Source organism: Plectrocnemia conspersa, unplaced genomic scaffold (genome assembly GCF_051122295.1).
Source record: "Plectrocnemia conspersa isolate PC_06_02 unplaced genomic scaffold, ASM5112229v1 ptg000011l, whole genome shotgun sequence".
Taxonomy (NCBI): Eukaryota; Metazoa; Arthropoda; class Insecta; order Trichoptera; family Polycentropodidae; genus Plectrocnemia; species Plectrocnemia conspersa.
The window spans coordinates 2008001-2034080 of record NW_028277175.1 but is presented as its reverse complement, the minus strand read 5'-3'; the positions used below and the strand labels follow the sequence as shown (position 1 = coordinate 2034080).

General features: G+C 30.9%; 2 protein-coding genes and 1 long non-coding RNA gene across 16 annotated transcripts; 1 reads left to right on the top strand and 2 right to left on the bottom strand.

The window, feature by feature from the left end:
* Window positions 1–410: 410 nt before the first annotated feature.
* Window positions 411–2588, bottom strand: LOC148229111 (uncharacterized). Its single transcript, XM_088198920.1, has 4 exons — window positions 2500–2588; window positions 2375–2439; window positions 2256–2304; window positions 411–2188 (listed from the first exon to the last, which is right to left on the bottom strand). The coding sequence occupies exons 1-4, from the start codon at window positions 2522–2524 to the stop codon at window positions 1062–1064; spliced, it is 1266 nt and encodes a 421-aa protein (XP_088055046.1). The 5' UTR covers window positions 2525–2588; the 3' UTR covers window positions 411–1061.
* Window positions 2589–5868: 3280 nt separating this feature from the next.
* dia (diaphanous related formin 1) lies at window positions 5869–24466 on the bottom strand. Of its 14 annotated transcripts, none has more exons than XM_088198886.1 (23): window positions 24357–24466; window positions 24039–24110; window positions 14247–14456; window positions 13877–14175; window positions 13651–13816; window positions 13454–13594; window positions 10926–11034; window positions 10747–10855; window positions 10543–10671; window positions 10342–10472; window positions 10091–10272; window positions 9977–10028; window positions 9828–9902; window positions 9407–9767; window positions 9173–9350; window positions 8935–9111; window positions 8721–8873; window positions 8392–8646; window positions 7982–8146; window positions 7077–7234; window positions 6927–7003; window positions 6513–6591; window positions 5869–6291 (listed from the first exon to the last, which is right to left on the bottom strand). In XM_088198886.1, exons 2-23 carry the CDS (start codon window positions 24084–24086, stop codon window positions 6270–6272), a joined length of 3276 nt encoding a protein of 1091 aa, XP_088055012.1. In that variant the 5' UTR covers window positions 24087–24110; window positions 24357–24466; the 3' UTR covers window positions 5869–6269. The 14 variants fall into 14 exon arrangements, with proteins under 14 accessions (XP_088055012.1, XP_088055014.1, XP_088055021.1 ...); XM_088198888.1 differs by lacking the exons at window positions 24039–24110; window positions 24357–24466 and adding exons at window positions 15716–15998; window positions 18276–18600; XM_088198895.1 differs by lacking the exons at window positions 24039–24110; window positions 24357–24466 and adding exons at window positions 15716–15998; window positions 18559–18600.
* On the top strand, window positions 21818–24367 carry LOC148229110 (uncharacterized). Its single transcript, XR_015811523.1, has 2 exons — window positions 21818–22521; window positions 22571–24367. It is a non-coding gene; the product is annotated as an uncharacterized LOC148229110 (long non-coding RNA).
* Window positions 24467–26080: the final 1614 nt, after the last annotated feature.

Sequence of the window (26080 nt, the reverse complement as noted above, 5' to 3'; positions counted from 1 at the left end):
AGACTTCTGATTGGTCAAAGTGTTTTCAAATTGAATTTTGGTCAATAGGAGAGCGCAAAAGCAATTATCACTTCTCAGAAGTAAAAAATTCACGTCAAAAGCAATAAAATCGTATCGGAACCGTCGCAGTGGGAACGCTCGGTAATGAGCGTTGCCACTGCGATGGCGATGACACGATTTCAAATGCCTCCACCTGCCCCCCTCTTTCTCTTCGAATAATATTCCTAATAATAATAAGTTATTTCATCATTTGCAGTGCACTTAAAAGTCATACATAAAATTAACTAACAGAAATATTCTATGTTGTATTTTTTTTAAACAAATTAAAGTATAATAAATAAACATGGGGTAATAGGATTACGATATATGTATCTAAAATTAAGTTATATTTATAAAATCAAACAAAAAGCCATAGAAAAATAATGTTTATTATATTCAAAACAAGATATACAATTAAAATTATACTAAACATAAAATTGGAGTTATATAATTCAAAATAAACTTATTTCAAAGACACTTCATTATGATTCTAGTCACTTTAGCTCCTAAAAATTGGACTTGTTCAAAATATTTATGGTACCTCAAGGCACTAATTAAAAAATAGTTTTAACTTACATTTTTCAAAAATTTATAAGTATTCTAAATGAATTCCTTTGATTAAGAATAAAGAGGAAATCCTCGTCCAAGTTAAGACATTTTTATAAAATAAACAAATTAACATTATTTTACTTTTGATTCAATAAGAGCACAAATAACAAAAGATTTCTGTAAGACTATGTATCTTCAACAGACTTGCGACCTCACTCCAGGAAAGATGATTGAACGGCGGATGACGTTTGCTGATTTATAACGGTATCCACCCATAAATTGAAGTAACTTTTTAATCATTAAAATGTAAGATCTATAACTTGTTTCTTTCACAAGTCTGTATGCACGCACACAAAGGAATTGTACCAAGGGAATTCATAATTGTTTGTCTAAGAATAAGAAGAATGGCGGTGTAAATATTTTTTGTCTATATAATTACAAATGATGAGTTTTATAATGATATTTCAAAATATTTATATTACTTTTCTGTGAACTCGTCTTATATGCTTTAGAAGGTATGTTTTATTTCTAAAAGTCTTTTTACATTTCTCGCACAGATAATCTCTAGAGTTCTGATTCAAGTGAACAAGTCTTACATGAGTGGAGAGTGAATTGTTACATTTAAAAGTTTTGCTACACTCGGGGCATTGAAAGTCATTCGAGTACCTATGAATAAACTTATGCTTGTAAAGGTACGGTTGACTTTTGAACGCTTTTCCGCACTCGTCGCATTTAAAGTCGTTAGAGTTGTGATGAACTTTCAAGTGCTTTAAAATACAATTTCTACTTTTAAATGCTTTTCCACACTTGTCACATTCATAGCCATAAAAATCAGAGTGAACTTCTTTTATATGCCTCAGAAGGCGGTTCTTAATTTTAAAAGACTTCTTGCATTGATTATAAACGCATTTGAAGTAAGTGGATTCGTTGTGAACGTTTATGTGTAATATAATACGAGCTCTACTTTTAAATATTTTACCACACTTGTCGCATTCGAAAATATAAGCACCATGAACAAATCGTTCATGTCTTGATAGAAAGTTTTTTTCAATGAAAGATTTTCCACACTCAACGCACTCAAACTCATTCAAAGATTCCCCATGATATCGTTTATTATGCCTCTGAAGACATTGTCGGCTGAAGAATATTTTTTTACACTTAATACATTCATAGTCATGAGAATCGCCGTGAACTTTGTGATTATGTTTAGAAAGAAGATATTTAGTTTTGAAAGTTTTTTCACACTTTTCGCATTCAAAATTAACATCAGAGTGAACTCTTCGCACATGCGTCGAAAGATAAGGCTTGTTTTTGAAAATCTTACCACATTTTTCACATTTAAAACTTAACAAACCACTGTGTACCTCTTTAGTATGCCATAAAAAGTATCTTTTAGTCTTGAATGCTTTATCGCATTTGTCGCATTTATAATCTTTAGATTCGCTATGAATGGTTAGATGCCGCTTCAGTGCACTTTTACTTTGAAATATCTTATCACATATCACGCAATTAAACTTATTAATTTGTGGCTCTTTTTCCTCATCCAAAATATCAACATGTTGTGCGTTTTTGATCAGAATGTCTTTAACGTCGTGTGTTTCTGTAAACATATGTTCATCGATGTAAATATATAAAGGAAAACATTATAGGGAAAATGTTTATCTAACCTATGTCTATCTCCTCGTTGTTGTCATATTCTATCTTTACACGTCCAGGCTTGAAAACATGATAAATAACAAATATAAATCAGTATTTATTAAATTTGTATATGTGATTCTATTACTACCTTAAATTTGTATTCGTTATCATTCGCAGAGCTGAAAATTTCATCTTTAATATTGCTGTCAGGTTCTAAACAAATAAATACATAAAACATTTGCATTTATATATTTTATAATAAACAACACACACCAGTTTTAACAGTGAGTGTAAACATCGCGAATCACGTCAATCTGACGTTTCACAATTTGGCTCTAACGCTGCATATTTCGTCCAGAAACAATTTATTTTTCGCATGGTAATAAAAATAATTTCATTACACAAAAATCTATTGAAATAAAAAAAAAATTATCTATACCGTATTTTATACACGTACATAAAATTAATTATTTTTTCTGTCATTGTTATTTTATAAAGTGGATAGATATATAAACATTTAAGAATAATAAGTATTTATTTTAAGCACTATAAAATTATCAAGAATTCTATTGACCTGACAACTGGTCACAGGAATAAATCAACTTGCTCACGCGAGTAATCAAAATGGCTGACAGACACAGATTGAGCCGTTGCAGTAGTATTTTTATTGAATATTATTACAGTTAAATGTGTGAGCGGACGGTGCACGAGGTCCGCACCGGTTGTGCGAGCCCACCAAAGTCGCCAAAAGAATGTATGTCTGTTAGGCCAGTGGTATCAAAACGTCGCCATGTTTTGGTCAAATAAACCCTAAATAAATGACATATATATAGATAGGCCACCTACAATATGATATTAATATAAGTTATTACACTAAGCATATGTCAACAAAACAAACTCGTAGTTACCTTTAATTATTAAAATATCTTTCAATGTATATTCATTTAAACTATTTTTATTCTCTTAGAATAAATTTCAAACCAGAGAAGGCTCTTTCGACACTAACTTGTGTTGCTGGAGCTACTAAAAGCACAATTTCAATTTTGTGAGGACATATATTTTTTAAATTCTAAGATATTTTTTCTGTTTAATTTTTGTACATGGTTAAAGCTATTTAATGTGAATTCAATGTGCACATTTAAGAAATAGGGAATACATGTCTCTCTATTGTCAATGCTTTACTTCTTAAAATCTCCTTTAAAACCTACCTTTTTATCAGACGTTTCACAATATGATTATGCTTGTTCTTTTGTAATTGGAATTGCTTTCTCTAAAAATTGTAATATGTTCCAAATATTTTTTACAACTAAATTTTGCACAGCTAGCACTTTTTGTGTACCGAACCGAAATAGACCGTTTTATTTCGTATTATTGGGGAGTCTAGTGAAATTATATGCTACTCTAAAATGTAAAATGATACTCAATTTGACAGTTGCGATACGTACATTTACTGTTCAACCCCAAATCTAACCTACACATATTAACCAAACTTTTTTGTTCTAAAGCTCATAATAGTTTTAGAATTTTTATTAAGATATAAGCGGTAAAAGAAGTACAGACAGACGTCACATCTCGCATATTGCTCTATGGTTTGTGTGCACTTCGATATTACACTGTTTTAAAAATATATAGCCATTCTTACCAATATTACTACATATTTATGATATTAAATTATTGGTCAAAATAAATTCAAATCGAATTTTGCCCAATAGGAGGGCGCAAAAAACAATTATCTTTTCTTAGAAGTCAAAAATCCACGTAAAAGGCAATAAAATTGTGTCGGCATCATTGCAGTGGGAACACTGCAATGGCGCCATCACGATTTTATTTATTTTGGCTTCTAAGAAGGGATAATTGTTTTTTGCACCCTCCTATTGGACAAAATTCGGTTTTATATATTCTTCATTTAATTTGTAATATTATTAAAAGAGTCGTAATATCGTTCTTGAAGTCCAATGCTGTAGAGCTAAGCGATTTAAGCTTCTCAAAACCGTACTTCATGCCTAAAATATCCATTTCGTTTAAGGCTAAAACGGACGACCAGCTAGATTTTGAAGTCAGATTGTCTCCCCAGAATAAAAATACTACATGAAAGCATCAGCGATATCTTTATAGCCACCGAAAGTTTTTCTATCATTATAGATATTGAAATGCGATGGTTCTACATCGTGAAATGTCGACCGATCTACTTCTTGGAGACTCGATGGGACGACCTGGCTAGAAAATGTGATTGAAGTGAAAATTTCACCTTACTTCTGAGCTGTAAAATCTAGGCTCGTATAGTTTACTCGTGTCAATTTGGCGTGAGCTCCACTGGTGGCGAATTCAGGGCTGTACATTTTTATGGCAGCATTTCGAAGAAACGGGAAGAGATCAAAAATTCTCTTTTGTTTCAGCAAAATGGTCGGTTATCGCAAAGTGACAGTCTCTCTGGTCAAATGGCAATAAATACCGTTTTAATTGCATTATTTGCAGTGTAACGTTACACTACTTAATCAAAACATTTTTATTTTATAATTGAAGTCTTGCGGTTTTAAGAAACCAGATATAAAGATACTGAAAAGAACCACCATATAATTACATTTATTTACATAATTATTAAATAAAAAAAATACACCATTAAATTATTATATTTTTATTTTATAAGTTTCCTTTAGATATAATGAGAATTTTACATTGGCGATATGAAAAATATATATAGCTAACGATAATAAGGCATGTATTTTCACTTACAGCTCCTTATTTTATAACGAGCCACTATAGGATTAGAATGCGCATTAATACATATATAAAAACCTTGTTACAATTTAATTTACACTTCGTTGTTCTGATAAATACTTTCTTTAATTTATAAAATGTATATACCAAAAGTAGCGTCTCTGAGACGTAAATTGTTCCCGAAATCGAAATTTTGAATTAATCACTTACTACTAATTGAGCAAGTCTTTATAAATATTCTATGACAGCAAACTATTTTTATTTATATAATATATTTTTTTTCATATAAAAAATAAAAGTAAAACTATCTACAAAAATATATTTTGAACTGAGATGTTTGACACTGTAAGGATTAAAATTAATTTATTTTACATTGTGCTTTTTTTGAAGACATTCCGTATAAAGCTTACTAAAAAAAAAACTAATTAACAACTAATTTAAATTAAAGCCAATTCAGGCAAAATATACATTTTTTCAATATCAACTATCGGAATGCTTTTTCGAATGATTTCACTACATTTCTAACACAAAAACAAATATACAAATAAATTAAGACCTTTTTAATATAATAATAAATTGGTAACTGGTAATAAAAGGTCAACTTTCATGAGTTACGAAATGTGCCATATTTAAAAATTAAATATTTTAAGAACTACTCATATAAGTACTAAAAATAGGAATTGTGCGTAAATGCCAATTTAATTCATAAGCTAGTTACAATCTAAACTAAGTATTCAATATATACATACAAAAAAATCACCCTGCAAATCATACAATGACTTTACAAAAAGTAATAATATAAAAATAGCATATTTATTATTATATATTCATATAAATATATATATATGTACATAGATTTTTTTTCAAACACAGATCGTTTTCGGAATCGTATCGCATCACTGGGATAAGTTTAAAAATAGAGGCTTATTTATAAAAAATATATTTATATCGTACATAACAACTAAATGTACACAAAACAATAAAGAGTACCATTAATCTATTATTGCTCTAAAGTAAATAAATATCGATCATATCTACAACATGCAAAAGTTAAGAATTATATTAAATATTCAGTGCTTGCGTAATGTTTGCCATTTGAAGCAATATTTATGGTCCTTGATTATTATTAAAGCAGTAAAAGCCTAAGAATTAGCGCTTTTTACAAAGGTTTTTCATTATTTGAGTTTATTTGCAAAATATACTATATTTATTATTCAACTAATAAAAACTAATAAGTAGAAGTGTTTCATATTCCTAATAAATTGGCTTTGTTTGATATAAGTTTTGGACGGTAATACTGCATACTCCATAGAGTGAATCCAAAATTATGCTGAACTTAATAATTCACTGAAAGTAAAAAATATTAATTTAATAAAACTTTTATATTTAATATTATATTATTAATGTGTATTAAATTAAATGCCATCCATTACAAAAATTTGCTCAGTAGCACTTTAGGACCCCGAGAAAAATATATTATCTTACAAAAAATAATATGTATTAAAATTTAAATTGTAAGGTAATGAGTGTGATATAATTTAAATAAACATATTTGAATATCAACTAACCTAGTAAGTTCTCTCGTGGACAGCGGTCCGACCAATCCTGATCGTGACCTGCTCCTGCTCAACTGCGCTCTCCTCTCGGCTGCAATAAAAACACAGTCATCATCAAAAAACATTCGTATCTCGCAACTTCAATAACACCCAGCGACATGCATAAATATATTTGCCGATTATATAATACGAGATCATGCTATAGACATATAACACATAATATAATACAAGAACTGATCATCGTGGTTATATATACCATCGTCAACGCAATCCAAAATGTGTATATCAAAAGGTACGTCTTCACATCCTGGGCGAATGCAACAAAAACAAAACTAAATGAAACATGTACATCCAAAGCTGAACATAACGTTGTCCTCTCATTTTTAATATTAAAGTTAGGCGGTCAAAAAACGGAAATGTATGTACCTCCGGCGACACGGGGGCCCTTCTTCCGTTGCCGCTCTCGACTGAAAGCAGTGCCGCTAGATAAGGCTTCCATTAAACTGTAAAAAAATATTGATTAATAAACAGGCTTGATACGTTTTATGCAGAGCTATTATTAAATATGATTCTGACCTATCCATAACACCGTCTTGTTGAGCGTCCATATTGACGAGCTGTTTATGTCTCTGTGCTCTTTCGCTCTTCTCTCTCTCGGCTTGAATGCGAGCTTCTTTAGCTCGCTTAGCTTTTTCTTCAGCTTCTTTAATAGCCAAATTTTCAGAATGAGCCGTCTATAAAAGTCAAAAAATAAATTTTAAATCCCATACTATTGTTTTATCCTTGGATGAAAGTTTCATCAAAGAAAAATAAACGAGAGAGCAAATCTTCAACTGTTTTGAGGTACCTCAGATAATTAAATATTTACATATATAACTGAAGAAATAATAAGTAAAAAACATATACATATACATAACATTTTTTTTAATTTTATTTAATGTAAATGATTTCTATAGAAAATAATATACCAAAAAATATTATAAGTTAATTTTATAAAAAAATATTGAGAGCCTCTGAATTGATATAAAAAAATACACAAAAGCCGAATAATATATAAAAAATATGTAAAATAAATTTACGAAACTTAAAAATAGAAGTGTAAAAATAAATTATTAAAACATACTAACACAAAAAAGTAGTAAAAAAGATATTATTTTTGTAAAATTAGACATTCTAAATTTAGATAAGATACTGATTAACAACTTCTCCAAATTTTGTGTTTAAATATGCACTGGATAAGATGCTATGATTATTTTGTAAGCGGAACGTTTTTTTAAAAAAATATTTGCCCAGTTTTCAGAGTTTCATCTACATATTGATTTACGGAATTGAATAAGATTCAATGTCATCGAGATAACAAAGCAGTTAACCTATTGATCAGTGGAGAGCTTCAGATCGAAAAGACACCATCGGAAAATATATTAGATCGGCCAGTTGTATGTAATCGGAAAAGAGAGAAGCAAAAAAATATGTATACGAACCTGAAACGAATCTTTGAAAGTCTTGATATCACCAAAGAAATCTTCGAGGGTATACTTGGCTTGATCGAAAGCGTAAAATTCGGCCAAATCACTGTAGAGTGCTTCCATTTTCTTTAACATGGAATGTAATATATCACATTGCTTACGAGCTTCTTCGGCAAAATTCTGTTTATTAAATATTATTAAGGAATATACAAAATTAACTAATAAAAATATTCAAAAATGTACGAAACACGATGCCTTGTATATTAATAAAATTATAAAATTAAATCGCCAATAAATAATATAAAAAAATCACAATTAATGTTATATGAATCGACTTGGTTGATGAATGCTTCTCTCATGCTCAGTTTTACATCAACAAAACGTCTATATAAATGAATTAATATTAATAAAAAATAAAAGGATACAGTCATCACAGTATTGAACTGATCGTCGGAATCCTGCAGAACTTTCGAGTTCGCCAAATCTGTCTCTAAGTTCCTAATATCTGACTCCATTTTCTTCAACAGCTTCTGAAGATTGTCAATGGACACGCGAGACGCTCTATTCACGTGCGGAATTTCTTCACTGAAGGTTAAAACTTCTGGGAATTTAGTTTCTATTGTATTGACTAAGTAGTGGAGAAGCGTTTGCTTATTATCCAAATCTTTCGTTGATGTCAACTATAAAAGTCGAGATTAAATATTATGTAGCGCATGAAATTCAACGATTCATATGTAAATTGATTATTGCATACCTTTGTCAAAAAACTGATTTCAAAGCCGAAAGCTCCGCCGTTTCTCGTACCGCTATTCATGTAATTTCCGAGTAACAGTACTAATTGCAATATTTTGGCGAATTTCATACTTCTTTTAATTTCTTCGCACGCAGCAGTACCAGAGACAATATCCTATTCAAAAAAATATAATAAATGTCTATTTAAGTGACATAAATAATTAAAAAAATCATACCGGTTTAATTTCTTGTATTAGTTCTTTATAATGCTGTTTAAACGAGAGACTCTTCAATCTTGGAAGTAATCGTTTTATATCGGCGACTGTAACAGCGAATTGTTCGGCTTCGACTAGTTCGCTATATGAATCTTTGTATTCTAGCAATTTTTTCAGTTGATCAGGTGATGGTAAATACTGTTAAAAAAAATATATCAATACTATTGATAGGCTAATGCTTTTTATTTTCAACACAAACCTGAATCAAGAGATCTAAGACGTTGGCCGTTAAAACGTTAGAATCACACCGCATTATGCATTGTCTAACGGCACCGTAAGACATGTGCTTCAAAGCGCCGCCGAGAAGAATAGATATGTTCTGTGCTGCTTTACCGTCCAATACTTTGAGATCTTTGACTTTCTTCATAGTTCCGATTCTAAAATACCAACATTTTAAAAAAAACTCATATAAATATTTTAGATATCCACTTACTTATCGACCGAATCTTCGGTTTTCTTCGAAGACGGCTTCGTCGAGAATTTTTGAGCTAAGCCTTTCAATATATCTGACGTTGCGAATTCGTCTTCTTTGACGCCGACCCAGAATGATTTTTCGGACATCTTTTGAGGCACGATGGTCTTCCAGTTGGCTTTTTTCATTGCGGCGCCGCCTTCGATGTCCCATTTACGTTTGGGTTTAAGGCCGTGAGGTAATGTGTCAGGTACGAGCATGGGCGGAGCTGGCATTCCCATTCCCATCGGCGGTGGAGGTGGACCGCCGAACATCGGAGGCGGAGGAGGAGCACCCGGTCCTCCGAACATTGGAGGCGGTGGAGGAATCTTTCCGCCAGCTCCTAAAATATTAAAATATGCATTAAAATCATCACATATCTTGTGACCGATAAATTAAATACCTGGCATCGGAGGTGGTGGCGGCGGAGGAGGACCTCCGCCCATCATTGGAGGCGGAGGAGGAGGTGGTGGCATTTCTATAAAAAAATAAAATAAAATACCATAACAAAGAAAATTTATATCAATCATAGAATCACAATTTTTAAATTACTTGAATTTGGCATCGGCGGAGGAGGCGGAGCACCACCACCAGGACTGATTGTCTGTAAAAAAAAAAATAATTAAAATACTACAACAACAATAAACACAATAAAAATAATCATACTTTAGCAATTGCCGCTATAGAACTAGCGTTTATTGGTGAGACGGCTCCAGATTGAATCATCTGTTGCATTCGTTCTTCTAAAAATGTATATTTAGCCTCAGCTTCTTGCTTCGCCGCTAATGCTTCTTCTAATTTGTGACTAATTTCTTCTAACCTTTGTTGCTCTTCAACTTTAGATTTTTCTGAATCAAAAAAATGACAATTAATTAAATTGACTTATATTACATATTTATTTAAATTAAGATACTTACCGACTAAACCGTCTATAAGTGGTTGAACGTCAATTTTGAATCTCGACGTAGCTCTAAAATCAGGATCACAACCGTTTTTATGTAAAACTATTTGAGTGATACATTCCTCAATCAATTTGTAATATGCTGGTCTAAAAATAGAATTCTTGTCACTTAAATTTTTTTTTAAATTACAAATTTTATATAAAATATTATACACACCTAACTAAATGATCATCTCTTATAAAGAGAAGATGTTGTAATATTGAAAGTAAATATGGTTCAGCGGCAGTGTCTAATGTTAAATTCTTCACGAGTTCAAAGCATTCGTTGATGTCTTCCATATCCAATCTGAATAAACAAAATTAAATTAGTTAAGAATTAAAATGCAAAAAGTTTTATTTATTATTTCTTCAATCGTTATACCTAACACTATCGAATCGTGCGGTGAATTCTTCATGATCTTCTTCGGCAGAATTGTCGAAGACGTTCATCTGGATGCTCATAGGACCTTCTGCTTTGCTTTTGAGATCGTCTGATACGAAAAATAGGTTTTAAAAACTATTTAACTCTATTGCTGTACAATGCTTATAAAAAAATCTTACCGATAAAATCGTACATGCCGATCCTCATGAACTCGTTTCTGAGATGCATCCTAAATTCTAAATCATCAGCTCCGATGATGATTGCATTTATTAATTGCATGCAAACGATCTATGATTATAAATTCATTTTTTTAATATTATTATTAGAATATAGGTCTTAGCAAAAGTGGCAAAATTCATACGTATAATTTATTTAGTATATAACTGACGTTTTGATATTTAAATTTTCCCTAAAAATCATGAGTTTTTATTTCAATCTAAGGTCTCTTAAAAAAATTGTCAATATATGATCAATGGTGAATAACTTTTTTATTTAACTAATTTATTTTTTCTTAAATTCATAATATTATTTTAATGACTATAAAAAATAACCTCCAATTAATTTAAAATCGAAACATCCAATAAAAATATTCTAAAATATGAAACTTATACTTTCAAAAACATATTTTTATTATATAGACATTCTGCTCGTCTAGACTTTTTCTATAATGAAGAATTTGTTATTTAACAATTCTAAAATCTACGAATTTCAAGCAAATATATTATATTCTATAAATTATATATTCGTTTTTGAAATGATAATACAGTAAAGATGAGCTATGTGTTTGTTCAGTCGAAAACATATGTTTTATTATAATGAAAACATAATATATTCTAAACTGTACGAAACAGAAATTTCAGATATTTATTTGCTTGTCATGTGAAATCGATAAAGAATGCAAAGATTTGATTTAGAATAGCAGAAGTAGTCTCGCTGCTTAAAAACGAGTGTAAATTAAATTAAAATTCCGCAACTGAGCTACCGGGAACACATAGTACGTAGAAAGTCTTCTTGAAAATATAAATCTTACTCACATAGAGTTTAAAAAAAATGTATTAAAAATATCTATAAAATGAATTTTATTGAATTATTAAATTTCATCAAATAAATGTCAGTTCTGCAATTTTAATTTAAATCATATCTCAACCTGTTTCTGTATTTTCCAATGATATATCAGTTTACTTTGCCGATTCTTTCTGTCAATCATTTTAGAAACAATGTACAGGCGGCCTTTGACTTTCGCACATAATTGGTTCCTGAAAATTTGTGCGAATGTTGAATGTACGAAAGTCGAGAAAAGTAAAAAAAATTGAAATTGTGTGTATTTTTAAATATTTATTTATCAAGTAAATATAAGATGTTTAAGAGGAGTTTAAGAGACACGTTTAAGTGGGGTTTGCGGGTGTTTCCTTTGAAAATTTATCAAGAGTTAACTGTTTTCCAATATTCTTTTTCTTTTCTTCATATAGTATTTTATAACATGCTATGTTTTTATTGATCGCCCCACGCACTTGAGATATGCGTTCTCCATTGGGATCACAATCTTCCATAATATTTAAAAATTTGTCAAGGTGCGTGAAAGCTTCATTCATATTTTTCATTGTTAGAGTTTTCCAAAATAAACCTGTCTCGTCTACATTAAATATTTGGCTAGAGGAATATTCTACATCATCAATAATTTTGGATAATTAGGAAATAAATTCTTTTGCAGCATCTTTATCCACATCAGCCGATTCTCCAGTAAATTTAATATTATGAAAAGAATGCCTCATTTTAAAATTATAAAACCAACCGTTACTTGCTTGAAAAACCGTGTTAAAATATTTTTTTAATTTATCCTTCCAATCTTTATGCAAACTAAGATCTTTTGCTTGAATAATTGAAATACTCAAGAGGGACATCTTTTTGATGTTGGTCATCGATCTACGATGACAAAGATTTTCCATTTCATCCATGTTTTTTTTTTTGCTGTGTTTTTTTGGAAACATCATTAATGTGAAAATATATTTTTATTTTCCACAATTTTGAACGTATTCTTTAATCATATTTTTATTTTGCAAAATTGAACATATCGTAGACCTGTTTGTATCATACGAACGTCCGATTGAAGCAAAAGATTCACCGCTATCAGAAAGCTTTTTAAAAAAAAAAATTGTTTTTTTTTAAATGTGCGATATAGCGAATTGTGCGAAAGTCGAGGACCGCCTGTATTTATATAGTTATTTTTAATTTTAACTAACCTATTTTTTTATTTATCATGATTCTTATTTGAAAAATATTTCCTAATTTACTAATTAATTCTTAAAATTAGGGTGAAAAAAAATTATGCCCCAACAAAATATGAGGTTTATTCAATTTTTATTTAATATAATATAAACTTTTTCGCGCTTCACGCTCAAAAATAAATTTTATTCTTATAAATATAATTTTTGATTTCTTAAAACATATACACATACACTTATACAGTAACAATAAATATAAATAATAAGTTACACTAAAAAAACAATGTTTCAAGTATGAAAAGCGAGGACGTAAATTATGAGCGTGAAGAGTGAAATTACGAGCACAAAGCACGAATTTACAAGTGCGTAGCGCATATCAGGGGTCGACATCTAGTACTAGAAACTTATTGAATAATTTTCTCTAATATTTTTATGTATCCTTAGCCACTTTTGTAAGAACTGATAAATATATATAGATATAATACCTTCAAAGAATCAGGAGATGGGTCAGTCAAGCCTTGGATGATCGGCAGAAACCTGTTACGTCCGCACGTTTCTCCGGCCATCGTAATGGCTTCAATTACTTTTTCATAACCGCTCGGAATGAGACAAGTTGCAGCTAGAACCTAATAAATTCATGTTATTTCAAATATAAATTTATATACACATATAAAATAATTACTTTAACAGCTTCTGTCATACAGTGAGGTTTTAACGGATCAACACTCCTCGCAATGGCAGGTAGAGCTGGCGGATAATTAAAAATCGCTCTTATTCCAACAGTGTTATTCATAATAGCGCTGCAGCATTTGATACATTCTAGCTGCGATCTAGTATATCTATCGTCTCTGCAAAATAAATTTGTTTATGATCTATAATACAACAGAATCGACTTCAATCACTATTACCTTCCATAGCATGCGTTCAACTTTGAGATCAATTTCTGTAAGCCACTCTCGCCGAAATCTTCGAGCCATGTCAACGGGTTATTAGTTAGCGATATTCTGAGGTTTCTCAAGCACTCCGTCAGTTTGTTTACGGTCAGGTCTGGTTGACTTAGATAGTTGATATAATCTGAAGGTTTCTCGAACTTGGAGCGGCCCTCGTGAGAGTTGACGTCTTTGTAAGCGGCCAGCATGTCTTTCTTTTGATTTTTCTCGATCTTCCTGAGCGGCGTCCTTTTCTCTTCTGATAAATTCATATCGGCCTGAAAAACAATTGGTACTGAAGCTAGTGTTCTTTGATTTTGATAAATGTTGGTGCAACAATGATTATTACCAGCATCTCCTCGAACTTCTTGTCGAGCTGTCGCTCGTCTAAGGCGTCGAGGAGAGCGCGGTAGTTCAACTCCCCGAGAGTATCGTCCTCCTCCGTAAACCCGTGATGATAAGAGACGGGCCGTCCGCCCTCCTGCGAGGACATACTGCCTCCTCCATTGTGGCCGCTGGTCGTTCCCGGCTTTTTCGGTCTGCCGAACCACGTGTCCAACTATGAAATAGTAGAAAAACGTTAAAAAAAAATGATAAACGACCATATGATACACAGATGGTTGCAACAACACAAATGGTGAAGAAATAAAAAAATTATATTATACATCACAGTGCTTCGTTAAAAGTAAAATAACTTGTTTATATACATATTTTCATTAGATAGTTTTTTGAGTTGTGTCACTTTGTTAACAAATAAAAAAACGCGTAAAATACATTTGAGACACTTCGTATAACAATAACGTGTCTCAAATATAAAAGTAAAACTAATGTAATATACAGAATTTATCAGTAACACTGACACAATTCAAAAAAATCGATTAATTTAATACTTTTATATATGTATATCAACAGTTAAGATTACTCTAATTATAAACAAACATAATGACATATTGATCGGTAACAATGACATAACTCAAATTTTCATTATCATTTTTTAAAGCGACCTAAATGCTCAGACGTATTAAGTTTTCTTAAGTGTATTGCTTTAACGTTACCTAAAATATAACACCTATCTTAAGCAATCAACACTAAAATTTGTGTACCTATGAACTTATACATCAAAACAAATAAGATGCATCACACCTAAAGTTTCAAGAATATTGTTTCCCAAAATATCAATTAAAACTGAAGAAATACACGGAATTTTTCAGTAACACTGACACAATTAAAAAATCATTTACGTGGAGATTTAAATGCATGTAGTACTTTCTTACTACTTCATACTCAATAATAGTATCAAATATAAAAAAACTTTTTATATAGTAACACTGACACAACTCCAAAAAAATGTAATACCTTCCCATATTTTTGTAAAAATAAACAATGATTAAAACAACATTTTCTGTATCGGCAACAACGACATAACTCAAAAAAAAATTCAGCGCAATTTATACTTAAATCTAAAGTGACACAAGCATCATAAATAGCATTTTTAAAGTAATGTAGAGTACCATATGTTTATCCTAAGCTATGTTAAACTACACTTGATTATCAATTGTGGCAAAATTCAGAATAATATTTATAAAGCTAAGCTACTTGAAATGGAGATTTCTCTCTGATGAAGTTCTCAACGGCTCGTAAGCTACCCATCTGTGACAAAAAGGCGAAGACAACCGCGACAGTACGGACACAAAACAACACTGACTAATTCGCACATAAGAGCATCCAGTGTTTTTAACTGAAAAAAAACTACAAACAGGGCGCTCTACATTACTCTTGTAAAATAAAAATTGCACATGTTTTTATCACCATACTCACGTAGGAATAAAGCGAGTTCATATTCGTAGAGCTGACTTAAAACATTTCACACAACAACACTTGTTTGCACTGAAAACAGTCTAGCTATGCGAGCAAACTAACACATCCTGTATGCTAAGAGATGCACGGCGGAGAGATGTGCCAAAGTGTTCATGCCTAAATTTGGTTTGTGCAGACGTGCACGACAGAGTATAGCGAAACGATGAAAGGACAATAATTGCGTTCGGAGCAAATTCAACAATAGAAAATTTCAAACAATATGACGGCGCACTTTTGAATAACTCTATATAAAAACAACATAAAAATCAAGTCATAAAATTGCAAAACTCGTATCGCACACTTGATTAAACTTTAATGATTCACGGAATTGTTTATGTGTTATTAAGTCATCTGAAAAATACTGACATTGTTATGATTTATCATGTTTTACTCATAAACAGTGACATTTCCTTATTTCATGTTTGATCCAGCAAAAAACATTCGTGGAAAAAAGTGCTCAGCAATGAATATATAATTTGAAATGAAATAAAGATATTTTTTATATAAACTTCCATATGTTTTCAGAAGATATGAGACATTTTTAAAGCCTTCCTTGTAAGTCAAAAGATTCATCACCTATTTAATATTATAATCGTATAGATTTCCACAAATAAATTTATACTAGAATGTTAAAAAAAATTCTTAGAAAATACTTTATTGATTTGCAAAAATTATTTTTATTACAAAACGTTTTTAACCTCCTTCCCTTCTTCTATAGATTTTTTTTGTCGAAGTTACGATTTTTTATTTTTTTAATAGTCTCCATTAATGAACTTTACCAATATATTTACAGCAAAGTTTCATGTCGATATCAACACGTTGCATTTTTTGAACCGCTTACTTTTTTCTTCGGGATTTTTTAAAATATAGTTAATTTTTTATTTTGAATAACCGCTATTTTTAAGCAAGAAAGCAGATCAGGGTAATAAACGAACGAAACGAAAAATTTACAAATTAATTTTGTTATGTTAATTTTTTTAATAAAAAATCATATGCTCTCAAGTTGATATTAAGAATCTTCTAAGCCAGTGTATTATTAAAAAATTCTGTCCGGCAAAGGCCACAAGAATGTGGCAGATATCTGTATTAATATAGCTTTCTAATGCTACAAGCCACATATGGGGCTCTGTCGCGTCACGACCGTATTGTCACCAGACTCTCGCAAAAACTTGAATAGCTTTCTTAAAAATAGCTAAAATCAATATGCTTCTATGAAATTTCTTCTTCTTATGAAATATATAAAACGTTTAAAATTAAATAAAAACGTAATTTTTAATAACAATATGTAATTAGGTCAGAATTACACGTTTTCAAATGATATTTGGATGAAGCAATAGTATCATACATCGTTGTAATTTTTACATTATATAGAAATGTTAGTTTGCTAATAAATCAAAATTATTTTAATGATGGTTTGTTGTGACAACCCTAGCACAACTGCCGAAAATGGTGTTCATATGATCGGAAACGGCACCCAGAGACTCATTGAGTTATAAAAGCCCTTGACAAATATTAGCACTTTAATCCTACATAAATGATTTTTTTAAACTATTTACGTTGCGTTTCTCGTGCTGTTCAAACCCAATCCTAACCTAAACAAATTAACTATTTGTTTAGGATAGGTTTGGGCTTGAACAACAAATAGACGTTTCGCATCTGTTTGAGCGTGGCGCCGTGATAACTAACAAGTACTTAAAACGTTTTAACCCACATCATATTTTTCTATAGATTCTATCTACAGTCGCAATCAATAGAATATATTTTTTTACAAAGTTTTATTTATTTATTTTTATTAAATCTTTCGTTGTAATCTGGCAGGCGTTACAACGGGCAAATCTGTACCAACTGAGTAAGTCAATCAGACATAATGAATACCTGCAAGTAATTATTAACCACTAGACTGAAAGTCTGGGAATAAGTGACATCTATATTATTAATTATAAATTATTATGAGCTATACAATTTATAAGCAATATATGTCACTGCAGTTAGGACCGTTTTTTTTTAAATAATAGCACATTTTATAAATAAAAATTCGGGTGCCGCTGCCAGGGCTCGAATCCGCAACCTCAGAGTTACTAGTCTGAGATATTATGGACTACGCTATTCCGTCCTTCATTTTGAATAGCCGAAAGTTTAAAACAAGATGGCGAATCGGGCTGGCTAACAAACTTACAAGAACAAGTTTCATAGCGATATGATCATAACTACTAGTTATTGTGTTTTTAAAAACCGTTAAACCCCAAATGATCGACGTAAAATTTTTTTTTTTTTAATATAATTTGACGTGTCCTTAAAATTATTATATCTTATACATATATAGAGATACAATGTAAGACTAATAAAAAATCGTGAACCACTTATAGATCATATTTAAGCCGCCCACTAATCGATTAATTAAATTTGATTCAATCGCAATGGTTATGAGGTCATCGCAATTTTTTTTAAATTATAGTTATATTTTACTTAAAATAAACGACACATCTCTCAATGCATTTATATTGTAATAAAATTCACACACCATATTATTATTTTTTATAGAACAAAAGAGGGGTAGATTATTTTATTTCTACGTTGGCAACACTGCTAAAGGTGCACTTTTCGAATTAGCGTCGATCACTCCACGCACGCTTTTATACGCATCTATGGAACGCTCGATCTTCCGGCGCGGACAAAACACGACTGAGAAAACCGACCAACGGAAGCTATCGAACGATTATGAAGTCATTGGTTAGCTAGCGTTTGTCGAAGGTGACGTCACGGTCCAAAAATGGCCGGTTGATATTATCATCGATATTTATTACGCGAAGGTACTGCATTTGCTACACACACACATGAGACAGACTGAAGGAATTCGAAGGCAGCAAACAAAGCCTGTGTTTGCAATAAACAATAACTATCTTATAAAATGGTGTTTGTATAATAAAATAGTTTATGAGAATGAATGGCTTTGTTTGCATCATCGACTCGTAACAAGCACCTGATGTTACACGGCTACATATAACAAAATAACACGAAGACAGTATTGAAACTAGCACAATACAATGCAGTAATTAATCAAATTATATATAAGATGTGTAACGATACAATAGAAACTCGCGGATACTCGAGATAAAGTCTTGAATGAAACAATAAAAGGCCAATGAATGACAAAATCACCCGAAAGTTAAATTAACACCGTGATGTTTATCCAAACTATGACCGCTGTTAGCGCTGCTTAACCTTCTCAATATCGCAATGGCATAAATGAGCGCATTTTGGTTCTAGGGAATAACCACAAAATCAGGAAATGTATTATCTACAAATATCACGTCACATTTATATTGCATTGCAATCCACATTAATAATTTGTAAAAAGGTCATGAATAATTAAAAAATGTATATAAAAGAAAAATCGTCATTATTTTTTTGGGAACAGTAATAAAATTACATTCAAATCATGTTTATATAACAAATATATTTATAGTACGAAGAAAGATCGTCGACGGATCGGATCGCATGCTGCGCGAGGAGCGATTTTATTTATTCCGTTTCCGCCCATGAAGCAAAACATTATTTGGTTTAATTATTTTTAAGTTGTCTATCAATAGGCAATCGAACATAAATTTGATTTGTGTGAACCGAGCTTAAGATTAATTAAATCGATCGTTTGTGCAATTTAAAGTGTTGCAAAATACACTAAGTAAATATTCAAATGCAAATGGCGAATTGTTTCTCGACCTCCAGATTCCACAGAATTCGTCACACGACCTTGCCGAAAGTGCATCGCCAAAAATTGCGTATCGTAAAAAATTAAAGGTTGACGATCACTACATTGAGAGAGAAAGATTTGCATACAAATTTACATACATAAAAACTAGGCTGGTACGATCGCGTGAGATCAAAAGATCCGAGCCAATTGGGATCTTGATTTATGAACGAACACACACGTTTTTTTAAATTTATTAACGTACACACATGATCTAGTGAAGTAAATATAGTAATGTGTCATCAATCGACGGCAAAAATCTAAAAGCGTTGCTCTATCATCGCGCTTCGGAAATAGAAGTAAACAGACAGATTCATCTCGCGGAAGCAGTAATAATAATATAAAACGCAGAATGCCGACGATGGATTTATTGTATCGATTTTTATATTGAATACATAATCAAGATTATCGCTAAATTCAGAGAAAATCTGAGATTGATAAGTAGTACTAAATGGTTATAAGAGTAATCTGGCTTTTCTTCTTAATATAAAATGAGATTAGATAAGTTAGATATTGATTTAACTTCAAAGAAAAAACTTTGTTATTAGGAAGTCCAAAGGACACAAATACAATTAATTTTATAAACTTATACCAAGCCCTATAATTTCATCGCAACGATTACGAATGGTCCCGACACAGTATTTTTTTAATATTTGTTTTATATTCCTAGATGTATTATATTCTGAAAAATGTCGCTGATTTTTAAACATTTCTAGTCAAAAGTAAGAAAGTATTTTTAATTTTGGATTCCAAAACAATAATATTTAGATATTTAAAACAACAACAAATTAAATGGTCAGAATTTAAATTAGCTTTGGGTCAGAATAAATAGCAAATGGTTAGAAAAAAATAGCATACGGTCAGAATAAAAATATAGGACGATCAGAATTAAAATAATCAATAGTCATAATTATATTATTCAGGGCGAGAATAAATATCAAATGATCAGAATAAAAAAAAAACATACGGTCTGAATAAAAATATTATAATATTTATAAATATAAATGGGCATATCTTATAAAATATCTAGCTCGCACCAAAACTATTGGACAGGTTAGGTGCGAGCGAGCGTTGCTCAGAACATTGAATACCCCATGAATAACTCTCAACGAATCTATGTAATTATATGTAGAACGCGAAGATTATCAAAGCGATGAACGAAGCGGGAATAACGACAGAGCGGCAGCGAAGAGCTGACTGAAAAAAATTATTCTGACCTATGTCAAAATCATTCTTACCGTTTAATATAAATTCTGACCGTTTAATTTTTATTCTAGCCGCTTATATTCTGACCTTTATTTATAAATTTGACAACAAATTCTGACGCGAAAAATACAAGCCATAATATTTTATTACACTAGCTGTCGGTCCCTCACTGTCGCGAGGTACCGAAACCAGCGAGAGTGCGTATACCGGACCTTTTATGGATTTTAAATATTATTTTTGATTCGTTCCGATTTTTTTTAATCTAGTATAACTACATTTTCCAAGTATCAGACGAATCGAAAAAATATGATATCAATTAAAAGACTCGGTGATTATTGCGCAAACGAAAATTGCGCATAGCGAAAATTTAAAACAATAAAAATTCTAATCATAGATGATCAATAATCAATATACGTATATTTAAGAATATGTAATATATAAAAAAAAAATAATGTCTGTATATATAACAGATGTTAATATGACTTTACAATTATATTAGTAATTTACACTCGCATATCCTGTAATTACACATTATATTACTTACAAATAGATACAAATTGGAAGCAATTGGAATTAAAAGTAAAATATATTTGACAATCAAACATTCACATATGCTAAGAATTTTCGCTGTGCGTAATTTTCATTTGCGCAATAATCCAGCCATCCAAATAAAACTAGCATAACATCCATGAAGAATAACTAAAAAAACTAGAAGCTTACATTATGTATTTTTAAAAATAAGTTTCAGCTAATGTGGCAGAAGTAGAAAAAAATTGCGATACGCGACTTAATGTTTTTTCACATCCTTATGAAAAGGGTGTGAATTAATTGCACTTTAATTTAATTAGTTTCCACCATAAATTTGATACTTCTCACTACAAATTTAATATTTCGAACTAAAAATGTATTACTTTGCACTATAAATGTAATAGTTTGCATTGTAAATTTAAAAATTTGCACTATAAATACTTGCGTGCAGTCTACCTTTACATCTGCTGACAGTTGCGATTTTTTGTTCAAACCAAAACCTAACCTACACAAATTAACCAAACTTCAAAAAATAGACAGCATGTTGCGCGTGCAATTATATATTTCCCTTGTGAAAATAATAAATTTTCCAAACGATACATAAATTTTATGGAAGTAGTGGATTATGAAGAACGATGATAGTGACGATAAAATTCGATTTGATGCTTTAAAAATTGGAATTCTCTACACCAGCATTTCTCAAGCTGATGTTTATGAAATAAATAACTTGACGCGTACAAAAGGATTATAAATGTTTATGTTTGAATCCGCTGAATAAATCAACACATATGACTAACATATGACAACGACGTGTTTATAAGTATTTTTTGTAGAAAGAAATGCACTATATTTTCGTTTATTTAATTGTTTTGTTGTTAAAAAAAATACCGGACTAACTATTTCTCAATTTATTCACAAGAAAAAAGCAATTTAATTTTGGCCGCGTAGTGAGAATATTTCGCGCAAAACTGCTGTTTTATTCCAAATAAAAATAAAATTAAACAAACAAAAAAACTTTAGCCAACAAAAAAGTCTCATGAACTAATCAGATTAAAACTACAGTAGTTATTGTGTTTTCAAAAACCGTTATATCCCATAAAAATGTCATAACATAAAAACACATTTTTTAATTTTTTATTATATTTCTGTTTGTTGAAAATATTTTTTTGAATAGCCACAATTTTGAAACAAGATGGCGGATCAGACTGGTAACAAACTTAGCCAAAATATTTTAAGCAAGATCTATTTTTTAGAAGTTTTATGGTTTTTTTATTATTAAACTACGGTAGTTATTGAGATGAAAATACTAAAAAAAAAAAACACTTTTTTTTAAGTTTTGTTATAGAACAATGGAATGAAGAACAATATTTTAATAGACACCATTTTGAAACAAGATGGTGGACCAGACTATTAAAAAAACCGATATGAACAAATTCTACTATAAAAAAAGTTTACTACAAGAAAAATACAATTTAATTTTGACTGTGTAGTGAGAATTTTTTAAATTTTTTTTATAATAGCTGATTTATAGGAAATAAAATAAAAAAACAATAATTACTCACTACTTTAAGAAAACTAGGCAATCTATAAAAAAAATCTCCATGTAAAAATAATTTAAATTAAATATTTTTATTCTTCAATGTAAGATTTTCACATAACGCTGATGTAATGTATACAAATTCCAGTTTAATATTAGACATGAATACATAAACGTGATAACAAATTGACTGCTAATAAAATTATTAATGACAATACTATGTTTTATCAGGAATATTAATGATCAGTCACATTTAAGACTTAATTGAATATTAAATAATAGATAAAAACATATCTAGTCATAATTATTATGGAATGGACCGAAATTCCAAAGAAAACAAATAATTAGAACAATTACTAAAAAACAAATATGAATCGTAACCTTAAAGACAATAAGAATAAAAGACCTTAGCATTCACACATCCATACTTGACGAGAAAGCGAACAATGCAATATTTACATATCAATCACGGTCGTCCATGTTCAACATTGAATTTAAAAATAAACAAAGCTATGTTACATATAAAAATATATGATTAGTGATAAGTGTTAATGGGTTACATTTTTTTCACAGTACAAAGTCAAACTAAACATTTATCTCAAGTGAATCCAGACGCGTGTGTGAAACATATGGGTTTGTCACAAACACATAAACACAACCATGGCCCCGATTTGTGTTAGCATCAATGAATAATCTATTTTTACAGGTTCAGAACTACAATATAAGTGAAAATAGCACGATGAAAAAGCAGTGTTAAAATAACAAATATATCAATCTAAAAGAGTGTGAGTCGATGTCTTCAGAAAGAATTTATTATCTCTTCTGCAGCGATCGATTCACGTGTCCTTGCGAAAAGTTGCTTGTTAATATCACTAATAAAACTACACGTATGACTCTCATATGATCAAAACTCACCGCTTTTGCCCGCCAACTTTCCGTTCTCGTCAGCTTTGGCATGATGATGGACGCACGACGGAACAAAATTCAAAAATAAAGAATTTTAAACATCCATAGGCTGCGTGCGGTATAAAAAGTAGGGCAATGTTACCATAATAAATTGTGTATGTGCAAGTGATTGTAATGCAACATCGTAAATTAAATAATATATATTTGCGAACAATATCGAATCGCACATACAATAGTAAAAAAATACGAAATTATTGATAATGATCGCGATAATCTTATCGACGGAACTGATTAGTTATGTGTAATTCAATAAGAGTGGTATGTGTAAATTAGTCGATATAGAGGTGATTTATACTCACAAATCCCGATTTAGTTTTCTCCTGTCGTGACATTCTCGTTGAAGACATTTCGGCGATGAAAATATATCCATTCTGTAACGAGTGATAATTGTTTAAATTGCGCAAACATACACTATATATTGCCAATCTAACTAATTTTATCGTATGTGAAGATCTGCATTCAATTTTAATTTTCACAATTTTTAATATTCTCAAACGTCAAACATATCTGTCAACACAGACATAACCTCGAACTTTTTTGAAAATTAGAAAACAACGAGTTTTAATCGCAGAGCAGAGCTTTGACGCGTGGAAAGTGTTAAAAGTACTGCAGCTCACCGTTTGGTGTCATAAAAATGCGATTGTAAACGTCGAGCGCGCAGCGACGTAACAAAACATAAGTTCGTTGAGGCCAGGAGCGGCCTCCCAGTGACGTCACAAAACCAGTCGGGGCGGATTGCTGCGCGGCGTTCGAGTTTTCGCCTCTTCGCCGTGTTAACAAAAAATAGCGGTTATTTTTTTAAATTAAAAAATCATAACTGTTGCCGTATCATTTTGTAACCATAACACTATTTTCACACATTATTACTAATTACTCTATAAACTACAGTCGCGAACTCGTAACATTTAATATGCACTCGTTTAATGAAAGAAGAAATATTCAAGTTGATAGCACTCAACGAATTAACTCATAGTATCGATATTAAGAATGCATTTGACTCAATATTGAACCATGCTGATGTATCCCTTCAAAACTTATTAGTGATTGAGCATCTAAAATATTGAGTAGAAATGTAGGTCTTAGTGGTCTCTTGAAGTGATTTTATATTTCTACGGTTTATACCTCTTCGTTGCATAATTCACTGTAAGCATCTGGCAGGTAAATAATTCAAATATTATGATGTTGTCAAGATTATAAATTACATTTGAACAAATGCAAATAATCTTCGCCGGTTCAAGCGTGTACTTGAAGAGTTAGAATATTAAGACTTTCCAAATCATGTTTGGCGACTGGAGGTGGCAGGTGGCAATTAGACACAGACTGAGGCGCTGCAATAATATTTTATTTAAAATTTAAAGTTACATGTTATTTATATTTATATACAGTGAACGGTGCGAGCCCGCCAGAGTCTACAAGAGAAGAGGTCTATCACGCCAGTGTTATCTAAGTGCCGCCAAGCTTTTCCCATAATAAACCCTGATAAGAATATGTATAAATAGCCCTCCTACAAATATATCTTTCTATTGCATTATGAGGTGGTTACCAACTATCAATATACGTAATCGATTTGTTTTACTACTGGAACCTCTTGTAAATTGTATTAAAAATAAGAATAAACTGTACCCACAACTTGAATATAATGACTAGTTACGAGATTTAATGCTCCTGACTGACATAATGGAACATTTGCAATTTTTAAACTTAGCGATACATGAAAATAAAAACATTTTTCTGATTTGATTCAAACGATACCCAACTTTCAGAAAAAACTGCATTGATCTCATTAAAAGATAATTAATCACTTTTCCCGTTTAAAATCAGATCTCTTAAGATGAAATATAAAAAAAATTATATACATCAAAGAAAGTTAAAATAATTATTGGCAGATTTAAGTCTTAGATTTGAAGATCTGAATAATTTAGATCATTCTTTAATAATTCATTTGAAATGGACTCGATTAGATATGGATTTCCGATTTCTCAATTGGTGCTTCCTGAAACGGCAGTTGGAGAAATAAAATTAGTATAAATTCAAGAAAATATCGCATCAGAGCTGGCCCGAAAATGTTCAGCGCCCAGGCTTTAAGAAACAAAGGTCATTTGAATTATTTTTTAAAAGAACTAAAAAAACCAGGTCATCCTGAATTTTTTGCTTAAAATCCACCTTGTAAATTTTTATCATAGAAGATTAACGAAAACCGCGTGGATGACAGAAAGGACAGTGCTGGAAAGAGTCATAGGAAGGTCTGCATTTGCATACACTATGGCTCAATCCATGCTGTAATGCCGAAAAAACTGGGGGGCAAGGACAGACTATGCGTCCGAAGTACTCAGATGCAAAG

Bases quoted from the DNA above. Each gene is read 5' to 3' on its own strand.
- LOC148229111 (XM_088198920.1), bottom strand. From the start codon at position 2,524: ATGTTTACACTCACTGTTAAAACTG. The intron at 2,305-2,374 runs GTAGTAATAGAA...CATGTTTTCAAG, and splicing joins ATAACGAATACAAATTTAAG to CCTGGACGTGTAAAGATAGA. The intron at 2,189-2,255 runs GTTAGATAAACA...ATATGTTTACAG, and splicing joins CAACGAGGAGATAGACATAG to AAACACACGACGTTAAAGAC.
- dia (XM_088198885.1), bottom strand. From the start codon at position 15,547: ATGGGTAGCTTACGAGCCGTTGAGAACTTCATCAGAGAGAAATCTCCA. The intron at 14,176-14,246 runs GTAATAATCATT...ATTGTTTTTCAG, and splicing joins AGAAGTTCGAGGAGATGCTG to GCCGATATGAATTTATCAGA. The intron at 13,595-13,650 runs GTAATTATTTTA...TGAATTTATTAG, and splicing joins GTATGACAGAAGCTGTTAAA to GTTCTAGCTGCAACTTGTCT.